General features: G+C 48.2%; 2 protein-coding genes across 2 annotated transcripts in view; one reads left to right on the top strand and one right to left on the bottom strand.

The window, feature by feature from the left end:
- Positions 1–534: 534 nt before the first annotated feature.
- crdhl (cone RDH-like) lies at positions 535–9,918 on the bottom strand. The gene is made up of 7 exons (XM_078286987.1): positions 9,782–9,918; positions 7,757–7,891; positions 6,974–7,165; positions 5,029–5,190; positions 2,708–2,827; positions 1,656–1,860; positions 535–1,055 (listed from the first exon to the last, which is right to left on the bottom strand). Exons 2-7 carry the CDS (start codon positions 7,767–7,769, stop codon positions 950–952), a joined length of 798 nt encoding a protein of 265 aa, XP_078143113.1. The 5' UTR covers positions 7,770–7,891; positions 9,782–9,918; the 3' UTR covers positions 535–949.
- Positions 9,919–11,041: 1,123 nt separating this feature from the next.
- The window catches only part of pogzb (pogo transposable element derived with ZNF domain b), a 25,454-nt gene continuing 23,995 nt past the window's right edge, over positions 11,042–12,500 (top strand). The window contains exon 1 of the mRNA XM_078287031.1: positions 11,042–11,104. The gene's annotated coding sequence lies outside the window, so the exon portion shown is untranslated. The remainder of the gene's footprint in view (positions 11,105–12,500) is intronic.

The raw sequence follows: 12,500 nt of genomic DNA, 5'->3' as shown, positions 1-12,500 counted from the left end.
TCTGTCTGCCTGTCTGCCTGCCTGTCTGCCTGCCTGCCTGTCTGTCTGTCTGTCTGTCTGTCTGTGAATGACAATTTGAAAATTTGAAATTAACATATTGGCAGAGATGATATTTCATCAAAAAACCTTTTGTGTAAAACATAAACTGTTTTCTAAATGTTCTAAATGTTTTCTAACATCAGTGAACTGAGGTTTTCCTCTGCTGCCCTCTGCTGCTCAGTCTGGTTCTTCTGTGTTCTACACCCGGGTTCTACATGGAACCAGAAAGACTCAAACAACTCTCTGATTGGTTCAAACAACATTTCATACGTTCTTAAAGCTTCTTCTTGTTGAGACTTCTGTTTTTGAGAAAATCAGAAATGAATCGATCCTGAAAATCTTTGTTCCTGACAGGAAATCTCCAAAACTCTGAATTGAAACTGAGAACATGTGATCAGGCTCAGAGCGTTCAGTCAGGATGGCTTTAATAAGGAATGATGATGTTATTTTATTTTTTCAAATCCTTTATTGATAAAAACATCAGGAAGTGTCATGTTGCACACAGAGAGACAGGAGACAGGTTTCACTGCAGAGACTCACATCGTCACCGTCAGGAGGAAACCTCGTATCTCCAGAACATCGACTTCAGGAACTAAGACCAGCAGCCTGTCAGCCTGGACACCAACACACTGCGGGTATCAGGTGTTCACAGGACGACATGCGTCATCCTTTAAAGTCAGACGTTTATTTTCAACAAAATTTGATCTAAACACACAAACACAACTGCTTCAATTCTCAGTTTAAATGACATTAACACTGAAGCTGAAAACATGTGATTCCTGTTCAGAAGAGAAAACACCAAACTGAGTCTGGAAAACAGAACTTCTATCCCTGACCATGTAGTGATACATTAATAATATATTTGTCTGACCTGATCATGTAACAATATTAATAATTATTATTTAAAACGTCAGTCTGCATCCGTTAATCCGACCAATCGCACGCTCTCCTCCCACAGCCTCCTCGCCACGACGTCGTCCCTCCCTTCAGGAGCCGCTTCCTTCTCTGCACAGTCACTACACACACACACACACACACACACACACAATAAACTTGTTAAATTAGTAAACTGTTAAACTAGTAAACTGTTAAACTAGTGAACTTGCTACCTGCCTCTTCACTTGTCATTGTGGGTCATGTGACCTTCAGAGGAGAAAGGTCTGTCAAAGTGAGACTGGTAACCGGTGAGTAGCAGGTATGGTTAGCTTAGCTGTTAGCCTTTATACACACCGCTTTGCAATGTTTGTCCTTGTAGGCCTCCGTAGTGCAGGATCTGCTGTGTGTTATTTACAAATGTGTTGCATTTCTGTCGCCCTCTAGTGGTCAGAAAATTTAGCTTATTGCTGCTTTAAAGATACACAGTTTTCAGGAAGGAAAAGTAGCCTACACAAACACATTTACACTTATACTAGCTCCCCCCACCTGAAGGCCCCCCCCCCCCCCCCGCCTACTTGAAGTCCCCCTCCTACCTGAGCCCCCCCCCCCCCCCCCCCCCCACTTGAAGTCCCCCTCCTACCTGAGCCCCCCCCCCCCCCCCCCCCCCCCACTTGAAGTCCCCCTCCTACCTGAGCCCCCACCCCCCCCCCCACCCCCACTCGAAGTCCCTCCCCCCCTACCTGAAGTACCCCCCGCTCCTCCCCTCCAGGCCGGGCGTCACGGCGCAGTAGATGGACGTCTGGCTTCCCTGTCTGGGCGTCTTCATCAGCAGCAGGGACGGGGCGCTCAGCAGGGCCCCCAGCATGGGGAACCAGCTGTGAACGTGACGGCCCAGCTCTGTCCGGATGACCCCGGGGTGCAGGCTGAACGCCGACACCCCCGAGCCTGAGGGGGGTGGGGGAGGGGGGTGGGGGGCAGTAGAGGCGGTAGAGTCAGGTTCAGCTAACTTTATTCCTCACATTCTCATGGTGTTTCCCCCACAGTGAAATCGGGAGACACTGGGGGAAACAAAAGAAAATCTGGAAACGTCCGTCCATCCCGCTCAGTCTATCAACGCCACTGATCGGATTTTGCCTAAACTTAAAGAAATGATGCGTCTCGTTGCATACATATATTTTCCACATTTTTGTATATTTATTTATTTTTTCCCCTATTTTGTCTTTGTCTCAGTAAGTTCTACTTGCTGTTATTTTTCACTCCCTCATAATGATGGACATTTTTCATTCATATATTTCTGCTACAGTTGTAATTGTTAGTTGTGTTGAGTTTTACACATCATCCGCTCTGTTCTTATTTACTGTATCCTGTTACTATATCTGCTGCTGCAATGACACCACTTCCCCACAGGATCAATAATGTTTCATCTGTCTATCTCTACTGACTTTATTCACACGGCGGCCATTTTGAACACTCGATGTGGGGAAACTGTAAGAGCGAGTCCAGTCAGTTGCTGTGAACCAAGATCATACAAACATTTATCATTTCTCTAACCTATAGCTAGCGGCAAACTAACTAGTAAGCTAGCTAGCTAACTTCCTGCTAAATTCAAGCAGTTGTTGTTCCTCAGATTGCTGCTAACTGTTCAGTCTATCTGAAGTCACTTACATGTTGAAGTAACAATTATTCAACTACAACTATTCCAATCTTCCAGGTAGAGTTTCCCACCCTGAGTGTTCAAAATGGCCACCGTGTGAATAAGGTCAGTGTCTATACCAGACTGTCAGTGTTTCACCTGTCAGCCTGTGGGCCAGCTCCCTGCTGAACAGGACGTTGGCTAGCTTGCTCTGTCTGTAGCTAGCCAGCGCGCTGTACGGCTTCCTGCTGAAGAACAGGTCGTCAAAATCGATTTTCCCTGCAGATAAAAAAAAACCAGTTCAACAATTCAAAAACAGTTCAACAATGCAACAGTTCAACAACAGTCCAACAGTTCAACAACAGTCCAACAGTTCAACAACAGTCCAACAGTTCAACAACAATCCAACAGTTCAACAGTCCAACAGTCCAACAATCCAACAGTCCAACAATCCAACAGTTCAACAGTCCAACAGTCCAACAATCCAACAGTTCAACAGTTCAACAGTCCAACAATCCAACAGTTCAACAATAGTCCAACAATCCAACAGTCCAACAGTCCAACAATCCAACAGTTCAACAATCCAACAGTTCAACAATCCAACAGTCCAACAATCCAACAGTTCAACAATCCAACAGTTCAACAGTCCAACAGTCCAACAATCCAACAGTTCAACAATCCAACAGTTCAACAGTCCAACAGTCCAACAATCCAACAGTCCAACAATCCAACAGTTCAACAATCCAACAGTTCAACAGTCCAACAGTCCAACAATCCAACAGTCCAACAATCCAACAGTTCAACAATCCAACTATTCCAATCTTCCAGGTAGAGTTTCCCACCCTGAGTGTTCAAAATGGCCGCCGTGTGAATAAGGTCAGTGTCTATACCAGACTGTCAGTGTTTCACCTGTCAGCCTGTGGGCCAGCTCCCTGCTGAACAGGACGTTGGCTAGCTTGCTCTGTCTGTAGCTAGCCAGCGCGCTGTACGGCTTCAGTACTGTTGCTGAACTGTCAGTTCAACAATAGTCCAACAGTTCAACAGTCCAACAGTCCAACAGTCCAACAGTTCAACAATCCAACAGTCCAACAATCCAACAGTTCAACAACAGTCCAACAATCCAACAGTTCAACAGTCCAACAGTCCAACAGTCCAACAGTTCAACAGTCCAACAGTCCAACAATCCAACAGTTCAACAATCCAACAGTTCAACAATAGTCCAACAATCCAACAGTCCAACAATCCAACAGTCCAACAATTCAACAGTTCAACAATCCAACAGTTCAACAACAGTCCAACAACAGTCCAACAATTCAACAATCCAACAGTTCAACAACAGTCCAACAATCCAACAGTCCAACAATTCAACAGTTCAACAATCCAACAGTTCAACAACAGTCCAACAACAGTCCAACAATTCAACAGTCCAACAACAGTCCAACAATTCAACAATCCAACAGTTCAACAACAGTCCAACAGTTCAACAATCCAACAGTTCAACAACAGTCCAACAGTCCAACAGTCCAACAATCCAACAGTCCAACAACAGTCCAACAGTTCAACAATCCAACAGTTCAACAACAGTCCAACAGTTCAACAATCCAACAGTCCAACAATTCAACAGTTCAACAACAGTCCAACAGTCCAACAATCCAACAGTTCAACAACAGTCCAACAGTCCAACAGTCCAACAATCCAACAGTCCAACAACAGTCCAACAGTTCAACAATCCAACAGTTCAACAACAGTCCAACAGTTCAACAATCCAACAGTCCAACAACAGTCCAACAGTTCAACAATCCAACAGTTCAACAACAGTCCAACAGTTCAACAATCCAACAGTCCAACAACAGTCCAACAGTTCAACAATCCAACAGTCCAACAACAGTCCAACAGTTCAACAATCCAACAGTCCAACAACAGTCCAACAGTTCAACAATCCAACAGTTCAACAACAGTCCAACAGTTCAACAATCCAACAGTCCAACAATTCAACAGTTCAACAACAGTCCAACAGTCCAACAATCCAACAGTTCAACAACAGTCCAACAGTCCAACAGTCCAACAATCCAACAGTTCAACAACAGTCCAACAATCCAACAGTCCAACAATTCAACAGTTCAACAACAGTCCAACAGTCCAACAGTCCAACAACAGTCCAACAATTCAACAATCCAACAGTTCAACAACAGTCCAACAATCCAACAGTTCAACAACAGTCCAACAATTCAACAATCCAACAACAGTCCAACAATTCAACAGTCCAACAACAGTCCAACAATTCAACAATCCAACAACAGTCCAACAATTCAACAGTCCAACAACAGTCCAACAATTCAACAGTCCAACAACAGTCCAACAGTTCAACAATCCAACAGTCCAACAATTCAACAGTTCAACAACAGTCCAACAGTCCAACAATCCAACAGTCCAAAGTTCAACAAAATCTACCAGAGTAGGTTAAAGGTTAAAGGTCGTACCTCCCTGGTGGGCGATGGACGACACGTTGACCACGCGGCTGGGGGCGGAGCTCTTCAGCTTCGGCAGCAGCAGATTGGTCAGCAGGAAGTGACCCAGGTGATTGACAGCCAGCTGAGTCTCAAAGCCGTCTTCTGTCAGCCACTTAGGACACATCATCACTCCTGCAGACAGACAGGTGAAGAGACAGACAGACAGGTGGAGGGACAGACAGACAGGTGAAGAGACAGACAGACAGATGGAGAGACAGACAGACAGGTGGAGGGACAGACAGACAGATGGAGAGACAGACAGGTGGAGAGACAGATAGACAGATGGAGAGACAGACAGACAGGTGGAGAGACAGATAGACAGGTGGAGAGACAGACAGACAGATGAAGAGACAGACAGGTGGAGAGACAGACAGACAGGTGGAGAGACAGACAGACAGGTGGAGGGACAGAAAGACAGATGAGAGACAGACAGGTAGAGAGACAGATAGACAGGTGGAGAGACAGACAGACAGGTGGAGGGACAGACAGACAGGTGGAGAGACAGACAGACAGATGGAGAGACAGACAGACAGGTGGAGGGACAGACAGACAGGTGGAGAGACAGACAGACAGATGGAGAGACAGACAGACAGATGGAGAGACAGACAGACAGGTGGAGAGACAGACAGACAGGTGGAGGGACAGACAGACAGGTGGAGAGACAGATAGACAGGTGGAGAGACAGACAGACAGACAGGTGGAGAGACAGATAGACAGGTGGAGGGACAGACAGACAGATGGAGAGACAGACAGGTGGAGAGACAGATAGACAGGTGGAGGGACAGACAGACAGGTGGAGAGACAGACAGACAGATGGAGAGACAGACAGATGGAGAGACAGACAGGTGGAGAGACAGACAGATGAAGAGACAGACAGGTGGAGAGACAGACAGACAGATGGAGAGACAGACAGGTGGAGAGACAGACAGACAGATGGAGAGACAGACAGACAGGTGGAGAGACAGACAGACAGGTGGAGAGACAGACAGGTGGAGAGACAGACAGACAGGTGGAGGGACAGACAGACAGATGAAGAGACAGACAGACAGACAGGTGGAGAGACAGACAGACAGATGGAGAGACAGACAGACAGATGAAGAGACAGACAGGTGGAGAGACAGACAGATGGAGAGACAGACAGGTGGAGAGACAGACAGGTGGAGAGACAGACAGATGAAGAGACAGACAGGTGGAGAGACAGACAGGTGGAGAGACAGACAGGTGGAGAGACAGACAGATGGAGAGACAGACAGACAGATGGAGAGACAGACAGGTGGAGGGACAGACAGACAGATGAAGAGACAGACAGATGGAGAGACAGACAGATGGACAGACAGACAGGTGGAGAGACAGACAGACAGGTGGAGAGACAGACAGACAGGTGGAGAGACAGACAGGTGGAGAGACAGACAGGTGGAGAGACAGACAGACAGGTGGAGAGACAGACAGACAGGTGGAGAGACAGACAGGTGGAGAGACAGACAGACAGGTGGAGAGACAGACAGACAGGTGGAGAGACAGACAGGTGGAGAGACAGACAGGTGGAGAGACAGACAGACAGGTGGAGAGACAGACAGGTGGAGGGACAGACAGACAGGTGGAGAGACAGACAGACAGGTGGAGAGACAGACAGGTGGAGAGACAGACAGACAGATGGAGAGACAGACAGGTGGAGAGACAGACAGGTGGAGGGACAGACAGACAGGTGGAGAGACAGACAGACAGGTGGAGAGACAGACAGGTGGAGAGACAGACAGACAGATGGAGAGACAGACAGGTGGAGAGACAGACAGGTGGAGAGACAGACAGACAGATGGAGAGACAGACAGGTGGAGAGACAGACAGGTAGATCAGCAGACTGATGAAACTGGATCACATACAGAGAGTTATCTGTTCTCATGATAGTAATCCTCACCTGCGTTGTTAATGAGGATGTCCAGTCGCTCCTCGCTGGCCAGGAAGTCTTTGGCGAACTGCCGTACGGAGTAGAGCGAGGCGAGGTCCAGGTGTCGGATCACCACGTTCCCGTTTCCTGTCGACCGCCGGATCTCCTCCGCCGCGCGCTCCGCCCGGGTCAGGTCCCGGCACGCCATCACCACCCGGGCACCTGGACAACCAAACAAACACACCTCCAAACGTCTGTGTGTGTGTGTGTGTGTGTGTCTTTCTCTATACCTGGTACAGACAAACTTGCATTTCCAATGAAAAGCTTATGCACAAAAATACACACAACACTCACACACACACACACACTCACACAAACACACACACACACACACACACACACACACACACACACTCACACAAACACACTCACACTCATACACACACAGAATGGTCTGATAGGAAGCGTTAATCCTGTAATCGGCTCAGATGGTTTCAGCCTTTCTGAGGGTTACCTAGCATTACCATGACCTCTGATGATGTCACATGAGCGGGGGTGGGGGGGCTGAAGGTATTAGAGACCCATTAGAAACAGATGTGACTGGATGGAGGCGGGTCATCCATTTACTGAGGAGAAATAAAAGGCTGCAAACATCTGCCTGAATACTGTGATCAGATTCCAAGCAGCTAGAAGCAGCTTGTGGTGTGGCTGTAGATCCATTCAGTAACGTTCTCAGTAAAAGTGAGTAGTGTGATGAGGTGGACGTGCCCCCCCCCCCCCCCCCCCCCCTCACCCCCCCCCCCCCCCCCTCACCTCGGCGGGCCATGTCCCTGCTGGTCTCCTTGCCGATGCCGGTGTTTGCTCCGGTGATCAGCACCGTCTTCCCCTCCAGACGAACCGAGCAGCAACACACTCCTCCAGAGATCCACCGCCGCAGCAGCACAACACCTGCACACACACACACACCACACACACACGCACGCATACCACACACACACCACACACACACACACAGCTACCGTAACTGCGACAAGTCCTTCCTAATTTCTACCAATCTCCCAGTCTCTCCAGTCTCTCTCCAGTCTCTCTCCAGTCTCTCTCCAGTCTCTCCCAGTCTCTCTCCAGTCTCTCCCAGTCTCTCTCCAGTCTCTCCAGTCTCTCTCCAGTCTCTCCCAGTCTCTCTCCAGTCTCTCCAGTCTCTCCCAGTCTCTCCCAGTCTCTCGCCATTCTTTCCCAGTCTCTCCCAGTCTCTCCAGTCTCTCCAGTCTCTCCCATTCTCTCCCAGTCTCTCCAGTCTCTCCCAGTCTCTCTCCATTCTTTCCCAGTCTATCCCAGTCTCTCCCAGTCTCTCCCATTCTCTCCCAGTCTCTCCAGTCTCTCCCAGTCTCTCTCCATTCTTTCCCAGTCTCTCCCAGTCTCTCCCAGTCTCTCCAGTCTCTCCCATTCTCTCCCAGTCTCTCCCAGTCTCTCCAGTCTCTCCCATTCTCTCCCAGTCTCTCCAGTCTCTCCTAGTCTCTCTCCATTCTCTCCCAGTCTCTCTCCATTCTTTCCCAGTCTCTCCCAGTCTCTCCCAGTCTCTCCAGTCTCCCCCAGTCTCTCCAGTCTCTCCAGTCTCTCCCAGTCTCTCCCAGTCTCTCCAGTCTCCCCCAGTCTCTCCAGTCTCTCCAGTCTCTCCCAGCCTCTCCCAGTCTCTCTTCAGTCTCTCTCCAGTCTCTCCATTCTCTCCCAGTCTCTCTCCAGTCTCTCCCAGTCTCTCCCAGTCTCTCCAGTCTCTCCCAGTCTCTCCCAGTCTCTCCATTCTCTCCCAGTCTCTCCAGTCTCTCTCCAGTCTCTCCCAGTCTCTGCAGTCTCTCTCCAGTCTCTCCCAGTCTCTCCAGTCTCTCTCCAGTCTCTCCAGTCTCTCCAGTCTCTCCAGTCTCTCCAGTCTCTCCCAGTCTCTCTCCAGTCTCTCCAGTCTCTCCCAGTCTCTCCAGTCTCTCCAGTCTCTCTCCAGTCTCTCCCAGTCTCTCCCAGTCTCTCCAGTCTCTCCAGTCTCTCTCCAGTCTCTCCAGTCTCTCCCAGTCTCTCCAGTCTCTCCCAGTCTCTCCAGTCTCTCTCCAGTCTCTCCAGTCTCTCCCAGTCTCTCCAGTCTCTCCCAGTCTCTCCCAGTCTCTCCAGTCTCTCCAGTCTCTCCCAGTCTCTCCAGTCTCTCCAGTCTCTCTCCAGTCTCTCTCCCTGTCTCTCCCAGTCTCTCTCCCTGTCTCTCCCAGTCTCTCCAGTCTCTCCCAGTCTCTCCAGTCTCTCTCTCTGTTTCTATAACTATCTATAAAATCCTGCTATAAATATTTGAGTGCTTTCATTTCATATTCACACTGAAAATGTCTTATTTACTTGCTTTGTTACTATTCTGAAATAATCAATGTAAATAAATAAACAAGCAAATTAACAAACAATCAAACAACGAATACAAACAAATACAGAAATAAATAATAGACTAGTCTAAATAAATATGCAAAGAAATAAACAAATCAAGAAATAACAAAAAAAATTAAAAAAAAGAAAGACAGAAATTGTGGAAAGAATATGTGGATAAGTAGCCTACATAAACAAAGAAACAAACGAATAAACAAATAAACAAACAAACAACAAACAATCCTCTAAATAAACAGGCTAAATAAATAACCTGAACTGGATCAATAAAGTGCATCTTATCTGAACTTCTCTTAAGCAGCTGCTTCCTCTCTGTTCATTTATCAGCATCATTATATAATTATTAGTTTCTGTATTTATCTCCATAAACAGTAAAGTTCCGTCAGATATCAGATATGTGATCAGTGATCAGTGATCGATCAGTCTTACAGATCAGCGTCAGTCCCAGCGCCGCTCCGCCGCGGATCAGCCCGCTCAGCTCCGCCTCCGCGTCCGCCTCCGGCCCCGAGCCGGACCCGGACCCGGGCCAGGACCACAGCCCGGACCAGGACCCGAGCCAGGACCCGGGCCAGGTCCCGGACCACGGCAGCACCAGGAACCCGCCGGGAGCCGCTCTCATGTCGGACAGAAACACCGGGACACACCGGCAGACCGAGAGAGACCAGACCGGACAGGATTAGACTGGAGGAGTAATCCAGGATCAGAGACAGAGAGGAGAGGAGGGAAGGGAGCAAGGAGAGGAAGGAAGGTAGGAAGGATAGGAAGGATAGGAAGGAAGGATGGAGATAGGAAGGAAGGGTATAGGATAAAGGAAGGAAGGATGGATGGATATAGGAAGGAAGGATAGATATGAAGGATGGATAGGAAAGAATGATAGAGATAGGAGGATAGGAAGGAAGGAAAGAAGGAAGGAAGGATGGATAAATATATCAATGTATATATTTTAAAGAAGGGCGGGCTTTGTTTTTCTTCCTTTTGTTACATTTCTTTAAAGGGAGTGGACTTTGTATGTTATTTCTATAACATTTTCCCTTAAATAAAAGAGTGTGCTTGGTATTTATTTAGTGTTTAAATTTGAATTTAAAACGAAGAGTCGGTTGTGAATTTCACTTTATTATTTTGCACAGGTCTGTTTTATGTCCAGAGGAGAGCAGGCTTTGTATTTTATTTCTGTTATATCTGATATTTTATTTCAGAAGTAGACCGGCTTTTATTTTATTATTTTATTTTCAAAGTGGACAGGCTTTTATTTTATTTCATTATTTTATTTCAAAGCAGACAGGTTGAGTATTTTTTGTCATATTTGATATTTGCTGTGTTTGGTTTTCTGCTCATGTCGTTTTTGTGAAGCCAGTCTGCCAACAAAACAAAATGGCTGCAGCTTCCAGTGTTTTGTTGTTTTGGCGTCTGGCTGCAGGGATATTGATGACGTCACACTCTTCTGATCAGCAGTGATTGATCCGGTTCAGGCTGCAGTCTGACCGAGTCAAACTGTCTCTTATTGTTCTTTTAAACACATTTAGCAGAAAAGCCGCGGCGGCAGCTGCAGACTGATGGACATTATTTCCTGAAATTTGCTAAGAGCCAATCAGAAACCGCGCTGCGTGAAAAGGAACTGACGTCTCTGCGGTTTGGTCCAATCCGCGCCGCCGACGGCAGACAGGGAAGACCCGCCCCTCCGCCGTGTGTCCCATGGAGGAGAAGCGCGCCTGATGTTTCTCTGCAGCGGACTGGCTTCACTTCACACCGCAGGTAGGAACCCGTTCACCAGCCGAACCGGTTCACCGGCCCGGTCCGGTCTGGTTCCGTTGGGAGCCGAGACTCAGCGGGGCGGGGCGGGGCGGGGCGGGGCGCAAAACAAACGCACATCGGCCGGCTGGCTGCAGAGCTGCAGGCTGAACTGTGTGTGTGTGTGTGTGTGTGTGTGTGTGTGTGTGTGTGTGTGTGTGTGTGTGTGTGTGTGTGTGTGTGTGTTCTGCTGGTCTGACTGGGAGTTCCAGACTGGAAACTTTCCTCCCGCCAGCAAACTGGAAATTTTCCCAGTGGAAAGAAAGAAACAGCCTGGAGTTGAGGTGGGAGGAGCCACAGCGCCCCCCGCAGGATGCATGCCGGGAAATGTATTCTTTTTATTCTAGTTTCTAACATCAGATATGAGATCGGATTCATGTCAGAGAGATCAGGTTTGTCTCCAGATGGTAAACTGGTTTGAACCGGTTTGAACTGGGAGCACTGGGGTCAGGAGTGGGGGGGGGCTGAGGTCAGACTTGAATCAGGATCAGATCCGATTCCACTTCACTGCAGTGGAATCAGTTTGTTTGTTTGAAGCTGCTGGCTCATCTGAAACAGGTTCACATGGTCCAGACTCCTCTCAGTCCGGGTCAAAGCAGTACAGAAACTGGTTTGTTCCTCCTGGATCCCCGCAGACTGAGCTGGTCCTGGATCAGCATTCAGAATTCCTGGAAAATCATGGAATCTGGAGATGAAGTCAGGGAAAATCAGGGAATTTTCCAAATGGGCCAGCAAGACATGTTGTCACTGAAAAACAACTTAAACCTGGAAGGTCCTGGTTCTGGAAGGTCCTAGAAGGTCCTGGTTCTGGAAAGTTCTGGAAGGTCCTGGACTTTCCCCTCCGGTTCCAGTGGGAACCTTCAGCAGGAGGCTGGAGAACCGTCAGTTTGTCTCGTTTCTTCATTCGGTCTCAGCTGACCGAGTTAGCGTCGGGTCCGGTCTAGTTCCTGGAGTGTTTCTGCGGCCGCTCTGATGTTTTAACTCTGAATCCTCTAACTGACCATCTAACAGATGGACTTTCCTGACGCAGCTTCGCTAACTGTACAGCTGACAGCTGATTGGCCACAGAGCATCAGTGAGTGTTTCCAGCGTCACCTCATGTTTAAAGTGGAGGTGAAGCTCGTTAACGTGACGACACTCTGCATCCAAACCTGAAGATATGTAGATTTGCTAGAAAAAGAAACAACAGTTTGCTTTTTCGCCGCAGCCATGTTGGACGGCCTGCGGTGACGTCATGTGGTTCTCACCTCACTTTAGGTTCTCCACAGAACCTGAATGGATAGAACGGCTCTTGCACTGTTTGCCATGGTAATTTAGCTAGTGCAGCATAAAATGGTGATTATGGAATTTTAAGTGTTAG

The sequence above is a fragment of the Centroberyx gerrardi genome, chromosome 12 (assembly GCF_048128805.1).
Source record: "Centroberyx gerrardi isolate f3 chromosome 12, fCenGer3.hap1.cur.20231027, whole genome shotgun sequence".
NCBI classification, from domain to species: Eukaryota; Metazoa; Chordata; class Actinopteri; order Beryciformes; family Berycidae; genus Centroberyx; species Centroberyx gerrardi.
Note: the sequence above shows the minus strand (reverse complement) of the source record. Positions and strands in the feature narration are given on the sequence as shown.